The sequence below is a fragment of the Eptatretus burgeri genome, chromosome 3 (genome assembly GCF_056783735.1).
Source record: "Eptatretus burgeri isolate ZD-2024b chromosome 3, Ebu_testis_v1, whole genome shotgun sequence".
In the NCBI taxonomy this organism is placed as follows: Eukaryota; Metazoa; Chordata; class Myxini; order Myxiniformes; family Myxinidae; genus Eptatretus; species Eptatretus burgeri.
This window is the reverse complement of record NC_140963.1, coordinates 12,786,105-12,808,306: the sequence shown is the minus strand read 5'-3', so window position 1 is coordinate 12,808,306 and position 22,202 is coordinate 12,786,105. Positions and strand designations below refer to the sequence as shown.

Sequence of the window (22,202 nt, the reverse complement as noted above, 5' to 3'; positions counted from 1 at the left end):
AAAACTACACACATACGCACCTCTCTTATAGTGTTTATACCAGTTCATGAAGACATGTGTCGTGAATATTAGAACATGTGCAGGTTTTTTTTTCAAGAGGAATACTTAAGAACCCCTGACATGGTTGTTCGAACTTTTGAGGAGGCAATAATGTTCCACATCACATGATCGTTTATGGCAAAGTGGCTGTCGCCATTTGGGAATTCTGATGTCATTCATCGCAACAAGGTCGATTCATTTTTGGTATATCCTGCAACTACTATGGCAATAACCACAATGAATATTCATGACCCCAAGTCAATGAAGCTCTTCTGTCGATATCGTGATGTATCGATTTACTGGGTTATCTCTCGGTCAAACCTTTTGCCATTACCCTCGGCAAATCGTCCTTAAAAGCACATTTATTGAAGGTTTACGGCTCGTAAAGTTCCACAGGAAAAATATTTCATCGTGGCGCGTCACATGTCTGTAATGATCAAAGTTTCACAAACTGCACATAATTATAAAATCTATCTTTACTGGTGATTTAAAATTATTATTATTATTTTTTTTTTGCAGAAGTGTGAGGATAGAAGGGTAAAATAACAGTGTAATGGCACTGTGGCCACAGTTGCACACAATTTAAGGGAAATAACAAACAGGAAAAGAAAGGAGAGGAAAGTTTGTTGTTGGAAAGGGTTGTGCTCAAGGGGTGAAAAGATTGTGGTGAGGGGAGGATATGAGATGGAAGTGTAGCATCTGCTTTGAAGTCAAGAGCGAAGGATGTGATTGCACAGTGTGCAAAAAATGTCAGTTCTACCAACTGGAGAAAAGAGGAACAAATGAGTTGAGGTGTGTCCAGAGTCCGGATTTGGGATTTTTACGAAGGGTCGGGTTACCTGAAGAACACGCGCGTCTTGGAAGAGCTGGGAAAGTCAGGGAAGAAAGAGCCAAACGGAGCCAGATTGGGGAAGAGATGGTATGAACGGAGTCCACTGACTTGTTTGAGATGAGAGAAGTCAAATATTTTTTTGCCCTGTGCTTTGTCGTCCTCATTGTGGGAAACCCCAATAATGTTGAAAGCTTTTCAGTGCACAGATTCGAGGAGACACGATTCTGGAGTGCCAGTCCATCGGGGCGAGCAGTACTTCATCGAGTCATTGGCAAATGCCTTGTGGGCTGTGAGTAATTGGTTTTTTCAAGGAAAGACTTGAAACGACGCAGGATGCCCATTATGCATCTGGCTTTTCTGAAGTCTAGCTTTGCGATGTATTGGCCAGAAGATATCATGGTTGATGGTGACTTTGAGATGTTCAAGAGAATGAATCCCTTCTCGTGGCTGATCATGGAAATGGATAGGTGGGATTTTTTTCGCAATCCTTCCGGAAAGAGAGGGTGAGGCAGATTTGTCGGGACGGGAGAACTTTCCCCATTTTTCAGACCAGCACGAGCGTCTGATCAATTCCAGATCAGCTGAGTTGTGCAGCTTCTGTCCACCTCAGAAGGATGGGGGGTAACACATGACATTATGTGGAGTTTTCTGCAAAAAGGAAGAGATGTTTTTCTGGATCAATGGGTATTTTTTTGGATTCTTTGTGTTGGTCAGGAACAAGACTTGAGACACTCCAACTTTCAGAGAGAGAGAGGGAGAGAGAGAGAGAGAGAAAGAGGAGAGAGAGAAAGAGGAGAGAGAGAGGTCCGTTGACTGAGTGAGTGGAGGAATTCACTAACCCAGGTATGAAGACAGCTTTGTACATCACAGGCAGCTCACGCGGCGAGCAGGGTACGATGTCAGACTGTCAAATGTCTGAGATGTATCCAGTGACGGTCCTGACCTCTTGTGTGAGATTTCTCGATGTCACCACCAATGATGGATTCCATGACTTTGCTGTGAATATTTGGGAGAATGCTTTCTGGTCTGTAATTGATCGGAGTGTGTGTGTGTGTGTGTGTGTGTGTGTGTGTGTGTGTGTGTGTATGTGTGTGTGTGTGTGTGTGTGTGTGTGTCATGAACATGTATACAATGCCCATCCCTCCATCTTGTGTTATTTTTCTTTTTTGATGTGATTGTCTGGTGTGTTTGGCAATCTCGTTGATTTACACGAGTCATAAATACTCGTCATGCACATGTATACCAGGTTGGTTGTTGTTATTTGCAATTGCTTGGTTGTCGTCGTACACGTACACAGTGATTGCTTGTAATGCATTCGCTGCCTTGTACACTGCTAAAGCCTGATGACTGACCCTGTGTGCTTCGCAAATGACGTATTTTATCGCCATGGTTGTTAACATTCATAACATAGCTGATCATATATGTTATGATGATGATTATAATGTAGTACATATTATAGATTCGCACAATGTTGGATTATATGAACCCACAAGGCTAATATAATGAAGTTGTTGCTGAGTGTGGGGTGGGGTAGGGGGCACGGTGCCGTGGGTTGGGTGTGGGGGAGCAGGACAACAATCACAAACACCCATCCATCGGAAGCACGGCCAAATACATTGATGTAATCTAGACCGGATAAGATGTGGCAACAATTGGACGGTTCCCCTCGTGTCTTGTTTGTCTTTTCCTGTAATCATTGTTGTGAACCCCGAAAAGATAACTCTCATTCGACTTTCTCACCTGTATACGTTGTTGTTGTTGTCACCTCACCTCTCACACGATTTCCATCAGGGCTTACCCTCGTGTCTCCCCGAGTGTGATGCGCCCCTGCTGTCACGCTGGCGTGTATTTACTTTAGCCTTGATATTATGTTTTTTTTGTCCTTTTACAAGAGCTGAGCCCCCACACTAACTTTACTTTAGTCGATTTTTCTTTGCATTTTTAAAGCAAACGTTGATGGAGGTAATGTTTGTCTGTCTGTGTCTGTCTGTCTGTCTGTCTGTCTGTCTGTCTGTCTGTCTGTCTGTAAGCAGGATATATCAGAAAGTTATTGATGGATTTAGACAAAATTTGGTGGATGGCTTAGGTGTGTCACAAGAACGAATTCATACAATTTTGGTGAAGATCCAGATACTAGCGTTTTCAAAGCGATTCTTCACCATTGAGAGATGGGGCCAAAAACGACAAAAAAAATATATATTGTTGCGGTATTCGCGCCCGCCGGCGTGCTGACGGCCACGTAACTCGAATCGCGGCACGTCGCCCACCGGACGGACAATCCAGTCGTGGCCCTCTCGGACTAACGCCGGGAACCAGTCACGGGTGGACCTTTCGGTCTCACCGCGATCGAGCCAATCAGCCCCCGCGTGGGATAGGGTTGCTCGCCAAATTCGACCTACCTAAGTACCCACGCGGAGGGTAGACTGGGCGATCGCACCTCGCCGCAGGTCGACTTCGGACACGGGCCACTTAAGCGACCCGTTCCGTACTATCAGAATAACCGAGCGGTGTTATCGTCGACCTCGACGGTTCGATTAATTATCGGGCGTATTCAGCCCACTACCAACCCTTTACGTGAAGCAAGATGAGGATTCAATGGGAGGAATGACGAAGCGAAGCGGGAAACAGTTCAACACAAAAGCACATTTATTCGCGGCACACGGGAAGCACACATATACAATTCTACCTCACAGACGGCGCCGACAACACATACCCAAAACCAAGGAAAAGAATATCCCCAAGAATGAGGCGGGCCTGAGGCCGAGACCGGGTCGCGCCTACCCGTCTGGTGATGAGACGCGGAGCGGCGATGGTGCCCCAACCCCGCGGGCCTCGCGGGCAGTGTCTGGTAGGGGGTGGGAAAGGGGCCCCCTTGGTCGCACTATCTCAGCGCGGGGGGAAACAGGAGGGGGTTGCTGATGCTCGGGGTATAGAGGATCTTTATTATCCCTGGTGTGCGTCTCCACCTCGGCCAGGTCGCGCTGTCGGCCTCCCTCGGGTGCAGCTCCCTGCACGACGCGAGCACCCCCTCGTCTGGTGTCGCCGCCTTTCCACAGCTCGTCCCCTCCGTTCCGACTCCAACGCACACGACGAGCAGCTCCACCGCCCGCGAAGTCTTGACCCCCTGCTTCCGACTCTCCTACTCTCCGCCTCTGGACTCTCCGACTCTCCACTTCTGGACTCTTCTACTCTCGACTCTCCGACTCTCGACTCTCCGACTCTCGACTCTCCGACTCTCCCCTCTGGACTCTTCTGACTCTCGACTCTCCATTGGCCCGAGAAAAAGTGGGCGTGAAGGCTTTTTGATCCACAAATTTGCATATATCGATCGTCCTGGAGGCGGGGCCAAATCGCCCCTCGCTCACCGATTGGACGGCAAAAAGTGGGCGTGTGTCGTTTTTGATCCGTTTTTGAAGCACAAAATCCGTGATTTTGTACACGCTGTTCGACGCGCGCCCTGCACGAGTCCAAACACCGGTACCCACAGCGGGGCAAGAACGGTGGCGATGCTACGGTTGCGAGGTGTGACGTGAAGGTCGTGGCGGTTGTGGTGAAGCGGCGTTGTGGTTGGTGGTTGATGTTGTGGTTGTGGTGGTAATCATGGCGGTTGGTCCAAAATAAAGATAGTAAAAGAAAAACGGCTATCCTGAAGAGTCGCAGCACGCATAAATGACATGTATTCCCACTAGACAACGGGTTTGGGCCTAACTACACATATACTTGCCGAGATACCTCACCTAAGGGACCTGAATGGTGGTTTGCGAATTTGGTATCACAACAATATATATACACACACCACACACCACACACCACACACCACACACCACACACCACACACCACACACCACACACCACACACCACACACCACACACCACACACCACACACCACACACCACACACCACACACCACACACCACACACCACACACCACACACCACACACCACACACCACACACCACACACCACACACCACACACCACACACCACACGCCACGCACCACACGCCACACACCACACACCACACACTACACACACTACACCACACACACCACACCACACACACCACACCACACACAGCGCACCACCCACATCACACCACACACACCGCACCACACCACTCAAACCACACCACACCACCCACCCCGCACCGCACACACCACACCACACACACCACACACACCACACCACACACCACACACCACACACCACACACCACACACCACACACCACACACCACACACCACACACCACACACCACACTCCACTCACCACACACCACACACCACACACCACACACCACACACCACACACCACACACCACACACCACACACCACACACCACACACCACACACCACACACCACACCCCACACACCACATCTCAAAACGTTATCGACTGATTCGGTCCAAACTTGTGGACATGTTGATTTTGGTGAAGATCTGGATCAGGATCCGGCCGACCAGTTAAGGTAAACTGTTCAGCCTGGTGGAGGTATGCACTGCACCAAGCGCTGTTGTGGCTTAATTTTGCTTGACACGTGAGAGGCAATGCAACTTTATCAAGGGGGATCCCAGGTACTTGATCTACCGCTGCCACGCAGTCATGTCCAAAGCAGTTTATGGCATGAAGTAAAACACCAGTTAACATTCTGATGAAGTCTCTCAAATGTCCTCGAATAAATATGCATACCCGTGTCGACTTGTAAAAAAAAAAAAAAAAAAATCATCTTGTTTTTCTTTCTTTTCTGATAGGAGAGGAGGGTGATTATATTCAGGAAATTATGTGTACAGTCCTTAATAATGGACTAGGGAGAAAAAGATTGGCTGATGCAATTTTTCTATGAAGGAAATTTAAGGTGCGGTGGATGGTTTAGAATGAAAATAAGGATTACATAAGGCAATGGGCAGGCTTGGTGTGTGTCACACAGGAGAATGATCTGGGGAGTAAGCGGACAGCACAGTGCAAGACAGGTATAGGTAAAGCTTACAGGATTTTAGGTTGTATCCGTAGGGGGATAAATTATAAATCAAAAGAGGGAAAGTCAATGCAGAGGAATTGAATGCGGGCTCATCGAGGATATTGAGTCCAGTTTTGGTCACCACATTTTGAGTAAGGACGAAGCTGCCATCGGGAGGGTTCAGCGTATGGTTGTTGGATTGATTCCGGGCCTAGCTAGACTCAGCTGTGAGGAATGGTTGAAGGAGACGGGGCTTTATACGTGAGAAAGGAGGCAATTGCGAAGGTATTTGATTGAGACGTTGAAGATGATTAATGGAATAGACAATGTGGAGATGAGGTTTTCAGCAGAATGGACACTGACGGAACGACTAGTCACAGTTGCGGAGTGAAGAAGAAGGAGAGTTGGGATGGGAGTCAGACGAGGATCGTGAGCCTGGGTTTTGTAATTACCTGTCTGTCTGTACAGGCCATCAAAGCTTCATTGTGTCTCTGTCCAGGCCAACACCTTTTTACAATTTGAGCTCTTGTCATCAATTTTTTTGCAAACCTTTAGTATGAGAATATGGAGAAAATATTTAATAATTGGGTCAAAGTGTGAAGGGGCAAAACCATAGGAACCGCAAATAACCCTGATTTGCTCGGCTGCGGTGCGTGAAGCATGAGACCGTGTTTTTTTGTTTTTTGTTTTTTTTTCTTCGCCTCAGAGAATAGTTCTGTGAATGTGGTTGCTTGGGGAAAAGCCGATTAATTACATAGAGGCCCTTCCCTGAAAACTGTTTATTTCTCAGCAGGGAAAATGATCAAAAGTGTTCAGGGCTTCTTCGATAACTGTAGATTGATGATAATATGGTAATGGTACATAATGATCGTGATAATGGTACATAATGATTATGATGAGCACATCAAGCATGAGATGGCTGGTTTATTATTATTATTATTATTTTTAAAATCACTTCCATGTTTCTTTATTTATTTACCACCAATGCTTTGCTGATGGGGATCCGAAAGGGGGGGGGGTGGAGAAGAAAGTGTGAGAGGAAGGAAAGGGGGGGGCAACACCGGTTCCCTCTTCCCACCTCCACCCTTCCCCTCCCTCTTCCCACCTCTACCTTCCACCTCCCTCCTCCCACAAGGGTTACCAGGCAATGCCAGGTCCCTCCTCCCATCTCTTCCCTCCTCCCATTCTCCTCCCTCCTCCCACCTCCACCCTTTCCCTCCCTCCCTCTTACAAAGGTACACGACATTGCCTTGGATGTACCGAACTTACATCTTCAACACTACGACAAATAAGCACATATTTCGAGACAACCATTTTATTTATCAATCTGCAAATTATTGACCAGGAATATTATCAAAATTGAACATCATATTGTGATGCCTTTGGGTAGACATTATTGAATGTTAGTTTTTCAATCATGGGCTAGAATGTATAAATTGTTTGGTGCTTCAACTCTGGAACAGCCCACATATAGATGACCATGTGAAAAGGTATTCAAAATGTGTTTTGTTGTGAATTGGAACGCTCTCTCTGAACAACTATACTGGTATATGGATCAAAACCGCTTGTTTCTAAATTTTTGCAGGGTGGATATGATGTTCCAGATCCGGATTCAGATCTTCACTAAAATGTAATTGGTTCGTCCTTGTCATGCACCCAAACTCTCCACCAAATTTCTTCCGAATCTGTCCACAACCTTTTGAGATATCCTGCACACAAACAAACAAATTAAATTGCTCATTGAGCAAGGAATTGCCGGACTAACTTTGTCATATCTCCATGATCTCTGAAAAAACAAAAACCTGGAAATCAATTTGGTTTTTACAAGTCGATAGTGCTACTGTTTAATGAGTTATAGCACTTAGTTTGGTCATGATCATAACTTGGAAGTCAATCGGACTTGAAATGTCGTCTTTATCGCAATTTGAAAGTTTTGACCCGACCCCCCTGACATTCGACCCCTGACCGCTAAGAAGGGTGTTGGTGTGACACCCCAATGAGACATATCTTTGGATGCAGAATTGGAAGTTGCACATTTTGGATTTGGATTGAAGTCTATATGACCATTTTAGCGGACGTTATTGTGAAAATAAGAATTTCAGTGATCTTGACCTTGACCTTTGACCTAGATTCACCAAAAACGACAAGTGTCTAAGTTGGACCATGGCCGACGTCTGTACCCAGTTTGTTCATGATCGCTGAAACGGTGTGGCTGCTACAGGGTAAACAGACAGACAGACAGACAGACAGACAGACAGACAGACAGACAGACAGACAGACAGACAGACAGACAGACAGACAGACAGACAGACAGACAGACAGACAGACAGACAGACAGACAGACAGACAGACAGACAGACAGACAGACAGACAGACAGACAGACAGACAGACAGACAGACAGACAGACAGAATGAGACACACAATCAACCAACATAATTGCCTCAAATCCGAAGGATTCCGGCAATTAACAAACAGACAAATATATAAAGAAGAAGTAGACTTGCAGAACACTACACTGCACTTGCAAAATCCATAAATCAAATTTGACCTCAAAAATAATTGGCTCCTTGAATTCAATGACGAAATATTCAACTCCTCTTCAAATTTCAAGTCAATCAGATGAAATTTGAGGATTTTAGAATTCTCACCTCAGGTCAACACCTTCGACCTTTGGCCTTTGTTGACCTTTTGGACCTCAAAAACAATGGGTTTCTTCCATATGACAAACTCTACCATGTGAAGTTTTGTGAAGATCGGTTTGAAATTGTGACCTGTAGGCAACAAACAGGCAAACAGACAGATAGACGAACAAAATTGACTGACTAATTTACTTGAAAAATCCTCGATTTTGCAAGTAACAAACAGAGAGACGGGGTGAAAACATCACCTCCTTCACCTTCATCTTTGTAGCGGATGTAATAACTCAATTTACCCACTTGTAGCAAAAACATGCGCATGGCTTACGTGTGTGTGTATATATGTATATATGTATATATGTATATATGTATATATATATATATATATATATATATATATATATATATATATATATATATATATATATATATATATATATATATATATATATATATATATATATATATATATATATATATATATATATATATATATATATATATATATATTACATCGTGGTTAAATATACCTGAGATTATACCAATTTCACTGGGCCATGGATAACACCCAGGCCTAAGGCCTGAGGCCTGCCGATCTGTGCTACTTCATGCAATAGCAGTGCATGATTTTATTGGGGTGGAGTCAGGCCTGCTGTCCAGCCAATGGGTGTAAAGCAGTGGGGTGGAGTCAGGCCTGCTGTCCAGCCAATGGGTGTAAAGCAGTGGGGTGGAGTCAGGCCTGCTGTCCAGCCAATGGATGTAAAGCAGTGGGGTGGAGTCAGGCCTGCTGTCCAGCCAATGGGTGTAAAGCAGTGGGGTGGAGTCAGGCCTGCTGTCCAGCCAATGGGTGTAAAGCAGTGGGGTGGAGTCAGGCCTGCTGTCCAGCCAATGGGTGTAAAGCAGTGGGGTGGAGTCAGGCCTGCTGTCCAGCCAATGGGTGTAAAGCAGTGGAGTGGAGTCAGGCCTGCTGTCCAGCCAATGGGTGTAAAGCAGTGGGGTGGAGTCAGGCCTGCTGTCCAGCCAATGGGTGTAAAGCAGTGGGGTGGAGTCAGGCCTGCTGTCCAGCCAATGGGTGTAAAGCAGTGGGGTGGAGTCAGGCCTGCTGTCCAGCCAATGGGTGTAAAGCAGTGGGGTGGAGTCAGGCCTGCTGTCCAGCCAATGGGTGTAAAGCAGTGGGGTGGAGTCAGGCCTGCTGTCCAGCCAATGGGTGTAAAGCAGTGGGGTGGAGTCAGGCCTGCTGTCCAGCCAATGGGTGTAAAGCAGTGGGGTGGAGTCAGGCCTGCTGTCCAGCCAATGGGTGTAAAGCAGTGGGGTGGAGTCAGGCCTGCTGTCCAGCCAATGGGTGTAAAGCAGTGGGGTGGAGTCAGGCCTGCTGTCCAGCCAATGGGTGTAAAGCAGTGGGGTGGAGTCAGGCCTGCTGTCCAGCCAATGGGTGTAAAGCAGTGGGGTGGAGTCAGGCCTGCTGTCCAGCCAATGGGTGTAAAGCAGTGGGGTGGAGTCAGGCCTGCTGTCCAGCCAATGGGTGTAAAGCAGTGGGGTGGACTCAGGCCTGCTGTCCAGCCAATGGGTGTAAAGCAGTGGGGTGGAGTCAGGCCTGCTGTCCAGCCAATGGGTGTAAAGCAGTGGGGTGGAGTCAGGCTTGCTGTGCAGCCAATGGGTGTAAAGCAGTGGGGTGGAGTCAGGCTTGCTGTGCAGCCAATGGGTGTAAAGCAGTGGGGGTGGAGTCAGGCTTGCTGTGCAGCCAATGGGTGTAAAGCAGTGGGGTGGAGTCAGGCTAGCTGTGCAGCCAATGGGTGTAAAGCAGTGGGGTGGAGTCAGGCTTGCTGTGCAGCCAATGGGTGTAAAGCAGTGGGGTGGAGTCAGGCCTGCTGTCCAGCCAATGGGTGTAAAGCAGTGGGGTGGAGTCAGGCTTGCTGTGCAGCCAATGGGTGTAAAGCAGTGGGGTGGAGTCAGGCCTGCTGTCCAGCCAATGGGTGTAAAGCAGAGGGGTGGAGTCAGGCCAGCTGAACGCTGACCCATTTCTAATGTGATATTTTCTTCGGCCAAAAAGGGCATAACTCCGCGAAAAATTGACGAAACGCCCTGAAACTCAAACTTGTTCTGTACCTTATCATAATAAAGCCATGCACCAAGTTTCAATTAAATATGTTGAAGGGAATGGGAAAAAAGGTCTGAAAAAGCACCAGACAGACAGACAGACAGACCAAACCTATAGTCCCCTCTGGTAAAACTGGTAGGGGACTAACAATTAGCCTTATGGGAGAGAGCCAAGAGTGGGAGCGACACCTCGTGTTTTGAATAGTTGAGGGGGAGGTCGGATAGCAACTGCTCCATCAACTGTTACTTTCAAAGCTGCCGGGGTGAATACCCAACCTTTTAAGCATTGGATAAGCCATGGGGTATGAGCAGCTTGTGCGGTAAACAAAACCCACTTTCTCTCACACACAAGATTATCCCTTCCTGCCTGTGGCTACTTTATCCATTCTTTGCCCCTGGTAATCTGAATCCTATGGAGACGCAGTTGTGGTCAAGCAGCTTGTTTTCTCATCATTGGAAAGCTAATCTGACCAAGGGCAAGTGTATTTCATTCGATGAGGCTTGCATCGCAGCAAGTGAGAGTCCATGCCGAGGAATTACAGGAAACGCCATCTTGCAAGCCTCAGGTTGAACTCTCAGGGGGTTCTCAAACTGGGGTACACGTACCCCCAGTGAGTTCATGAGGTTTTCCTGGGCGTACATGAAAGATTGGTTAAAATTAATGTCAAATGCAGTTTTCACCACTTTTAGTTCATATGTGGCGACATTGTAATGATCTTGTGTGGTCGGCAAGTTGTATCCGTGTGCCAAAAAAGGGTTTGTTCTCTGGTAAACGCAGTATTTCGCTGCAATTTCTGAACTCTCTGCCAGACATACCTGTGTGCTGTCGTCTGGCAGCATGATTGCGAAACTTGGGCGCCATTACTATCGGCTGATCGGTTGATGCACCCACTTTTTCTCACGCTGTCACCACATTGCCTCCAACACCTCATTTATACACATTTTTCATCATGATTGAGGTGTTTTATGCCTGCCGTTGGCTTGATGGTTTGGGTCGTGAGCTTGGGATCCTCGGATCCTGAGTTCATATCCTCCTCGGCTGTTGAATGAATACCAGGAGGGGTTAACTTAGCCTGTCATCCTTCCGAGGTCGGCAAAATGAGTGCCAGCTTGCTGGTATTCTGTCGGAGTGGTGACCCGTTCAGGATTGTGCCCAATAGCCAATGAGACTGCAAAGGCCAAATAACATTTTTATTTTTTATCTTGCCAAAACGAAGTTTTTGCAAGATGTTCGTCAGCTTGTATGTTTTTTTTTTTTAATTTTTTTATTTTTTTTTGTTTGTCTGTAATCACGTATAAAAAATTCTGCAGAGCACAGTTATCATTGGAAATTTTTGTAACTTCGCATATCAGAGGCCTATGGAGGTCCCTTTCAGCGCATAAAATTTTGAAGGTCAAGGTCAAAGGTCAAGGTCACTTTGTCGCAAATCAGGGGAGTCGACGAAACCCTTATTTTTTTTGAGTAATTTTGATCGGATCGTCTTCAAACTTCATGGGAATATAGTTCATGGTCTGGCGCTCAGCTGATTAATTTTTGGTGGCGATTGGCCTTGACCTTCATGGTTAACGCCTCAGGTCAAACATATTTGACCCCAAGGTCAAATTTTCAAGTTTTAGGAACCATATCGTGTGGTACCTCAAATTGAACACCTCGATGAGTGCTTTCTAGATATTGCAAGCTTGAGACATTATGACGTCATTTGGTGACGTTATGAGGCAAAAGCATATTTTTCATGGTTACTCTGTAGAACGATTCTCATCGGAATCTCTCGCAGGCAGATATTCCTCAAGGTGTTGCTCCTGGTGGATAGCAGCTCTGTTCACCTCAATGTGACCTTAAAGAAGTCACACGTGGTCACCTTTTGGCAAGATACGGGTCACCCTGCGGGTGACATTGGTTTATTTGATTATCTGCCAATACGTAATTTTATCACCTGTGGTTCAACGTCCGGTCATGCTACCCTCGCAAAATGCAAGAATTGTTAGATTCTCGAGGAAATTGTGGAAAAAAAACTGTTCGAATATTGTAAGAGTCGTTTTAATAAAATATGCAATGAAGAGGCAGCGAGGGTGACCTTTCAGACTGTATAGTGAGGTTGTACCATGTGAAACCTGTTTTTAGGTGAGGCCAGGTGGACGACTTTGGTAAAAGAGGCACAAAAATATAGCTCTTTCCACTCGGCTAAAGGAAAAGACACGCTGTAATGCAGGCCATGGTGGCAAGATGGTTTATCAGGCCCCAGAGCGGGGTGGAAAACTTTTTAAAAATTTTATTATTTTTTATTGGGGCCTTCCTACAGGGCGGTCAGTTTAGGTGTGTGAGCATGCACCAGAGTAGCACGTCAGGTATGGGAGCATCCGCTGGGCGGAACGGCCCAGAAGGTGGCACAACCACAGAAGCTGGGACCATTGATGCGACCCGCCACCCACAAAGGTTCTCCCAGAGCTTACGAGAGCCATGGCTGCGCTGCGCTGTGTGGCAGTTGGACTTGGGCTTCAAATGGGTAGTATCCCTCTTCACTCTTTTTTTTTACTTTGTCGTCGAGATGGGAGGACTGGGCTGGATACGTGGACATCACCTCCCTCTCCATCGCCTCTATCTTGTCGCTCTTCGTCGGCATTCACCACATCATCCCAGTATGCCAGCAACCGACACACCACCAGCTTCGTGTCTGCTATGAGTCCTCGCCCGTTCTATTTCCCCTTAGTTGTGCGAGTCCGGTCATCAGAGTCATTCGGAGGTTATGCTTTATTTCTGTCCTTGTCCATACGTTTGCGTGTCCCTCATCCCGACTTTTGTCTGTTGACCACTTGGTTCAACCTGTCTTCTTTATAGTGTCTTCACCCTTATATTTTCCCATATTATTTTGAAATAAAACGCATATTAATTAGAAGAAATGTTTTCCCATCTTTTATCTTTTGTGCGTGGGTGACCTTTGAGGAATCCATAAAGTAATCAAACGCACTATTTTAACACCACTTCATCATTTGCGGGGGTCTTACACCCCCAACGCAAATGGGCCGTGTTAACGGAGGCCGTCTGGGTCGGGGGGAAACTTGCTTCATGGATTCAAACGTCAGGTGATCGACACGCTTGAGTAATTCGACACAATGAAACAAGTTAGAAAATGTTATTTCCTCAATCCTTAGCCATGCATATTAAACAATCCTGCCGTAGCCGCGAGGGTGACACAAGGTTGTGCCTTATTATGACCATTTCTGCGTGAATGGCCAGCTGATAGGAGCGACCCAAGCATGTATGCTTTTTTTGTATCCTCGACATTTCCAGCATGTTACAGCTACTCCCCTTTTACCTGACTGGGTGTGTCACCTGCCACCTCATTTAACAATTGCTCATAAGCTATTGTTGCCGCATCAATTTGTGCCCCGTCACAGCTCCTTGTTGCACAAATTTTTAACCAAGCACACGTGGACTGTCATGCAAGCGTGATGTATGTGTTGACACTGTTTTTATTGGACAAGATCGGGGTTCGGGGAAGAACAAGGCTACTGAGGGTATGGACTACCAGTGTAGGGTAGTGCAGATTCTCTTCGAGACTGAGCACGGCAATTGATGAGAAGGGCCGTGAACACTGCAACCTCTAAGTAAGAGAGATTGGTTTGGAATGGTTAATGGGGAAATAATAAGGATTGGGGAAGTGGGTGTCGTGGCTGTGCACCACCAGCTCTAAGCCTTTGAGGGAAAAGTGGGATAGCACAGCCTCTCGACGGCAGATCCACACGCTGGAGAAGGAAGGAACAAATAACCCGTTGAGGCGTGCAGTCAACCTGCATTTTGGAAGCTTGACCAGGAGTGGCTTACTGGAAGAACGCGTATTTCTCAGTCGCGGATGGTCGGAAGTCTACGAGGATAAAGGTAACAGACCCCACTGACCTGCATGCAATGTGAGAGGTCCTGCGATCAGGCCTTGTGCTTCAGTCTCATTGTGGGAGATGACAATGATGTTGAGCGCTTCAGATTAATCACGTGGAAATGTTGTAAAGTTCCATCTTCCTGGGTTCTAATGTTGAAGTGAGTGGAGAATTAGACGATAAATTAATCGATTGTTAGTTTTGAGGAGAACGGTAATGCCAGGATTGGCATTTATCTGGAGAGACAAAACAAACCAAGAGGAGGCTGGGGAATGATCTCTCTGCTATTTCCACTTGCAATGTATGGAGAGACCGAAAGGAAGAAGATTGACAGTTTTTGAAATGTGGTTCTGGAGACTAATGTTAAATTCCAAAGGAAGACGATGTTCAAATTCCATGCAAGAACAACGAGCAAATCAGTGCTCTAATAAGTTAGATCACCATGGATATGAGAAGCACTGATGACAAATCAAACTGTTATACTTTGGACATGTCGTGCGTGCAGAAAATGACAGTCGGGACAAGTCTGCCATGATGGATATGGTTGAGGGAATTGGAGGAATAGACAAACCTCGTATGTGCTGCATGGATGGGGGTAAAGGTTGCAACCAAGGTGTCTCTGCTCGAGTTTCAGGAAGTTCTGCAAGATAGGGATGTTTCATCATGAACGTCACCAGAAATCAGCCATGACTTGACGGAACTGGATAATATAACTAGATAACTGCACCATACTATTGTGATACTTTACTTCCAGCGAGGCCTGCCTGGTGGTGGCTGGCTTAATATCCTCGGGTCTTCAATTCAAGCCCTTGTCAGGCCATCGAATTTACACCAGGAAGGGTTAAACGAGAAAATTGATCCCATTAGGACATCCTGTGATGCAATAATATTCCCCCATTGCATGGTTTATTGCGTGCCCTTTCGTGAAAGAAGAATCTGTAGCATTTGCAATCATCAGAATATTAAGTAATCGTTCAATTATCTTGAGAGATGGTCTTTATGCAATGACCTTTACTTCATTGTTCCTCCCAGTGAGGGTTTGAACTATTTAGACGTCACGTTCAAGCTGCGTTCTGACATTTAATCATATTATGTTGTGCAGCATAACCATAATCTTATCCGTGATGTGGCTATAACCAATGCGGGTTTGCGAAGCACGATAGCTCCAGGTAGATATACTCCACTCACTGCAGCCACACTTTTTAGCGGAATGTCGATGCCTCTTCGGCAAATCATTCCTGACCCTGCAGGTTAACAGAATCTTGAGTGGGGAAACAAAAGTTTCACATGGGATTCAAGAGGTCATCTGCATCTTGTGCTTGTCCCTCCCCACATACCCCTGCCGTGACCCCCACCAATTGTCGATTGTCTCCCAATGTCCTTGTTGTTTTTATTATGTGAGTGCAACATTGTCTTGCGATGTTATTGCCCTGCTTGTATGACGTGTAAAAGCTTTTCGGTTCATATCGGTGAAATAAAAACGAGTTATATGAACTGGTGATGTACAATATGATGGGGTATGTTTTAACTTGATCATGTGAAATTATTGGTTATTCCTCTGTGTATCGCTCTCATCACATATTGGCATATATTGCAGCACCCCAAAATGAATTGATCAATTGTCATAAAGAAAAATCTTTGCCATTGAATCAATGGGGAAGCTTTTGATTGTGGTTCCTTGTGTCCTTATTTTTTGATGGACACGATGGGTCATAAGTCTTGTTATCCCCTACACGTCTCGCATGCATCCTTATGTGTTGGGAATATGTATGGTTGGAATGTATGTAGACGGCTCCATAGGTGTATTTATTAACATTCCATCACATTTGCAAACACATGATGGCATTTTGAGTGTCAAGAATGTCAGTGTGTGTCACACCATCATTTTCATCGCATAGTTTAATACGTCTCCATCTTCCCTTGATATTGAATGAAACGTTTTTGTTTTGGAAGATGCTGAGTTGAAAACACAAATAATAAACGTGTGTGTGTGTGTGTGTGTGTGTGTGTGTGTGTGTGTGTGTGTGTGTGTGTGTGTGTGTGTGTGTGTGTGTGTGTGTGTGTGTGTGTGTGTGTGTGTGTCAGTGTCCTCATCCATAACTCCAAAACCATGAAACCTATCAGCCTGAAACTTTGCATGCATACTAAGAAAACTCCAAGGAAGTGCAAGAGTGAAAATTGGATGTTTGGGTTCATTAAAACACTCCTTTTGAAGATAATTAACGGATTATTTAATTAAATCCTTTATCAGGCGATCCTCGGCCACCCCGCTCTCTACAGGGTGTTAAAGCATGTAAAGTTTCCTGGGTAACCTCGCTTGGGCCTGAAGCCACCATGTTTTTTGGCCTGCTCAACCATGCCTTGACTTGGAACAGGCCGCATCGATTTCTTAACGATAAAGGTTTTTTTTTTTTTTCATTTTCCTCACTCATATTATTGAATGCCTTTTCATCATAGCTACGAATCACTGGGTACATTACAATGCTTATAATCGCCCAGACACGTCAGCATTGATTGCTTTATTTCATTTCCATGCATGCTATCTTCACGATTTTCTCTTAAACTAAGGAGAATTACAAAATTTAAGATCCAGAATCGAACTTGCAAGCAGTTCCGACTCCAATAAAAGTGTTCATTTCTTGAATTCGGACATATTTGATATTCCGGGCATCTCTGGGAGGTGTGTGTTTAATGTGTCTTATCAACCGTTTCGTTGGAGTGCTTGCTTTGAATGCTTAAGCTATTTGGCGAGCGATCTCCAAGCTGCTTGGTTGTTTGTTTTGGGAAAAAGTACCCGTGCTTTCAATGTCACATCGATTAGACGTACTTTTTCACCTTTGTTGGGTTGTGCGGTGCTATGCGGTGGGGCCTCGAGAGGTGTCTTATCCACTGAAAATGTGCAACTTGATTTTTCACAGGACATCGTTTTGTTTAACCTTTTCTGAGTGATCTCCTTTTGTTAGCCGCCGCTCACTTCGACATATATATGTGTAAACAAAAACAATAAGGTCCATCCGACCAGGTGTTCGCCATGTTTGTTTTAGCTGTGAAGACATAATGTATAGATCGACATTTTGTGTTCTGTAGCTTGGTACAATTTTGAATTTACTTTTGCTAATTACCCACTTTCAGTGTAATTGTCTCTCAAAGAATGCTGTTTCAAGGTAAATCTTTGTGTTTGTCGTTTTTATTTGCTCGCTTGTTCGAAGAACAGAGAGCGATGGCGATACCCCCGGCATCAGCGTGAAAAAGTTAAAGTTTTTGGTGCAAGTTATTTAGAAGCTTACCATTAATTTAAGATGTGTACTAGGATGCTGATATTTGGCATGGAGGTTCCTTTGGGGTGTATTATTGATGTCGTGAAGTTGAAATGAAACAATAATTTCAAATTTTAAAAAATTTTGACCTGTTTTGAACTTAACTTTTTTGTAGCACATCAACGTTAAAGTTTTTTTTTCCTTTCTCATGTTTTTATCTACGACACTTTTTTACAAATACACATACTGCTTTAAAATTATTTGGATCAGACTTCACTGCAATGCTTTATAAAAAATATTATTAGACTAGTCTTTTAAAAACGATAAATGTATCAACAGGCGAGCATTGGGTGGCTTTGACATGAACTCTCTGGTTTACTTGATGTGTGTGTGTATGTATATAAACTGTATTACCACAATGGCACTTGGCACCAGTGTGTGTGTGTTTGCGGTTATTGGTCGTTGGTTGTTACCTCCATATATCGGGGTTCCAGAAAGTGGAATGGAGCCCTCCCAGGTCTCAAGTGTGTGTTTGATTGGTATCTTCATATGTGAGTTTCAGAATGTGGAATGGAGTCCTCCCGGGGAGGGGGGGGGCCTCAAAGCACCTACCTTTATTCCAGAAAGGGGTGATTATTAATGGACCAAGCTGTGTAGTTTTCTGTTCTCAAAGTTTTCTGCCGAGGGCTCTCTTCAGGATTATTCCTGAGCCCTGGACAGCTTCCAAATGTAGTCGGTTTGCAGTAATATTCCCAGGGATGGTTTTTAATATCTCTGTGAGGTTCTTTGTCATCATTCCCATGAGGTTCTTTGTCATCACTGGTACAACTTTGGCATTCTTCAGCTTTTCACTTCATGCTTGAGGTCTTGGTATTTGGTCATTTTTTGATTTCTTCATTGCTGGTCCAAAATCACTGCTATTAGCACCTCACTTTGGTAAAAAAACGAGAGAAGAAGGCATTACTAACTGTGATATCTGGTCGCAATGCTTTGTTTTTGATGTTCATGCTCGATGGGATCATGAGGTTGTACGTGAGTGGTCGGTACAGCACTTTCATGTTTTCAGTGATTGCTTTTGGTTCATGTTCCCACGAATGCTTTGGAACTGGGACATCAAAGTTTTTGCAGATGATGTGCCAGTGGATTACTTTACAAGCTCTGTTGTGTTGTCGTGTGCACAGGTGTTCTGACATGTTTTTAATTTTTCTTCATTTTTAATTTTTTTGTGTTTGGTCATTAAGAATTGCATATCATTTTCCTTGCTAACCCTACCTCCATCTCTCTCCTTTCTCTCACTTATTTTTTTTGCTTCTCACCCCCACTCACCTTCTCTCTCTCTCTCTGTCCCCTCCTTGATCCATCCCCCATTAGAATAAAATGCAGCTTTCTCTCTTTCTTTCTCTCTCTCTCTCTTTCTCTCTTTCTTTTTCTCCCTCTTTCTCTCTTTCTCCCTCTTTCTCCCTCTTTCTCCCTCTTTCTCTCTCTTTCTCTCTCTTTCTCGCACCCTCCCTCCAGCAGTGTATAGCAACGTTGGGTGAGGCATCACTTTCCCAACCTCCACCCCCTTTCCTCGCTCATCTCCTTTCTAGCTCCATCTTCTTCACCCACTCCTCATTTCCCTTCCCTCTGTCCTGTCTCCCTCCCCTCTCTCCCTCTCTCCCTCTCTCTTTCTCTCCCCCCCACAACACTCCTATCAGCAAAGTGACTGGTTGTGTATTTGTATATATATATATTTGTATATATATATATATATATATATATATATATATATATATATATATATATATATATATATATATATATATATATATATATATATATATGTATATTGGGCATAATGTGACGATATGACATACCCTGTAGTGTACATTTATTGCACTCCACACATTATCTTTTTCTCATTTCCCTTCTCACCTTTTTGTTATTTCTCTTTTCCTTTCCTTTGTTATCTTTTTTTTTTGTAGCAGAGACTGCAGTTCAGCCGCCCTGTGCTCACCTGAAGCTCCCTGCCCGGCACCACCATGCGCAAGTTTGCTTACTGCAAGGTGGTGCTGGCAACATCACTCGTGTGGGTGCTTGTGGATGCCTTCCTTTTGTTGTACTTCAGTGAGTGCAATAAGTGTGAAGAGAAGAAAGAACGGGGGTTGCTGCCTGCGTTGGGAGGTGAGCTTGCTTACGTTGTTCTTTGCCCTTTGTCAATTTTTTCGCTGCTAATTGTTATATTCCCATTCACTTTACACATTGTAGTTTATTGTTGTGTACATTGCTTTCTGTGAAGTTTTTTTTTTTTTCTTTCACAAATTATATCATTAATTTTGGAATTGTGACTGACCGTTCAGACTTAAGTGTATTCAACAAAAGATGATGTGATCCTGTTTCAATCCATCAAGTCCTGGTCCTGACAAACACTCATTAATTTAGCCAAAGCCTACTACTTCGTTTGTATTTGTGCACTTGTGTTCATGACAGGCAGTATGGCATCTTCTATAGCCGATTCACTTTGTCCGGTGTCATTTGAATTGGGTGTGAGGGGTTTGTTTGTTTTTTAAAATTGAGGTCCTGATCAGTATAATCTGTCTTGCATAAAAAGTGCAGGGTGTACACAAATTGCCATTCCAAAATACAAACCATGACATTGAAATGGGATGCAACAATGTGGTTTTCTGCATGTAAAAGACTGAATGTCTGCAGCTGTAGAGGAACCCAGGTAGAGTTTGAAAAGGATAAGGACTTACCTTGTGTCGCTTTTCTTGGTTGCTTCATGCAACCTTCCTAAGTTGGAAGTGTGTGGTGGTTAATTTTATTTATATATATATATATATATATATATATATATATATATATATATATATATATATATATATATATATATACACACATACACACCACCGGTCAAAAGTTTTAGAACACCCCCATTTTTCGAGTTTTTACTGAAATTCAAGCAGTTTTATATTTCGATGTACTCTGAAATTAAAGCATCAAGAACAAACAAACAATTGCAGATAAAGAAATCATGGAATCGTTTTGTTGAACAAAATTTAATCTAAATTTTTGACTCGTCAAAGTAGCCACCTTTTGTAGCTATAACAGCCGAACATACTTGTGGCATTCTTTCTACAATGGAAATCAAATATTGTTCGGAAAGTTCTTCCCAACACTGTTGCAGAAGTTCCCACAAATGTGTTGCACTTGTAGGTTGCTTTGCTTTCACCCTTCTGTCCATTTCATCCCAAACCAGCTCAATGGGGTTAAAGTCTAGAGACTGTGCTGGCCATTCCATGATTTGAAGCCTACCGTCTGTTCTTTTCTTCTAAGGTAGTTCTGACATAGCATGGAGGTATGTTTTGGGTTGTTATCTTGCTGTTGGATGAACCCCTGACCAACTAGGCGTAGACCAGAGGGTATTGCATGGCACTGCAAAATGCTGTGGTAGCACTTTTGGTTCAGGGTGCCAGTCACTCTGTGCAAGTCGCCAACTCTGAATCCAGCAAAAGAGCCCCAGATCATCACACTTCCTCCTCCATGTTTGACAGTTGGTGTCACACACTGAGGAGCCATCCTTTCGCCTTCTCAACGGCGTACAAAAACCCTGCCTGATGAACCGAAGATTTCAAATTTTGATTCATCGGTCCATGAGACCTTCTTACAATTTTCAGTAGTCCACTGGTGGGAGATTCATGGCCCAGGCAAGCCTCTTTTTCTTATTTTGTCATCTTAGCAATGGCTTTCTTACTGCCACTCGACCTGTCAAACCTGCAGCTCGACGTCTTCTCTTCACAGTTGAAACTGAGACTTCCTTACTTCGACCAGTGTTAAGCTGTGCTTGAAGCTGCTGTCCTGTGAGCTGCCTATCATGCAAGCTGTTGACTCTCAAACTTGTCTTCTGATTGTGTTGTGGCTTTGGGTCTGCCAGACCTCTTCTTGTCAGAGTTTCCTCCAGTTTCCAAGTGCCTTTTGATGGTGTAGGAAACTGGACTCACTGAAACCTTAGCTCTTTGCAATTTCTCTAAAGGAGATAGCAATATACTACTTCCTGCAGTGCAATATTGTCCAAATAATGCTTCAGAGAGTGTGGCAAATAATGCTTCGAAGCCTGGTGTTGGCGCAGTGGTTAGGGCAGTGGCTTGGGACCCAAAAGGTCCTGAGTTCAAGCCCCGTTGGGACACTGAATTAATATATGTATGTATGTATGTATGTATATGTATATATGTATATATATATATATATATATATATATATATATATATGTATATATATATATATATATATATATATATATATATATATATATATACATATATATATACATATATATATATATATATATATATATATATATATACATATATATATATATATATATATATATATATATATATATATATATATATATATATATATGTATATATATATATATATATATATATATATATACATATGTCGAAAACACCAGGGGGTTGACTCAGCCTGCCATCCTTCTGAGGTCGGCGAAATAAGTACCAGTTGTAC

At 44.2% G+C, this 22,202-nt stretch overlaps 1 protein-coding gene across 2 annotated transcripts in view; it reads left to right on the top strand.

Annotated features, from left to right (window-relative positions):
• LOC147029406 (polypeptide N-acetylgalactosaminyltransferase 1) overlaps positions 1-22,202 on the top strand; it is a 472,683-nt gene that overhangs the window by 29,222 nt on the left and 421,259 nt on the right. Inside the window, exon 2 of one of the 2 annotated variants that reach the window (XM_085872448.1) lies at positions 19,658-19,856. In XM_085872448.1, coding sequence (XP_085728574.1) covers positions 19,715-19,856 — 142 coding nt within the window. In that variant the 5' untranslated portion in view covers positions 19,658-19,714. The remainder of the gene's footprint in view (positions 1-19,657; positions 19,857-22,202) is intronic. The other variant, XM_085872449.1, reaches the window with a different exon arrangement.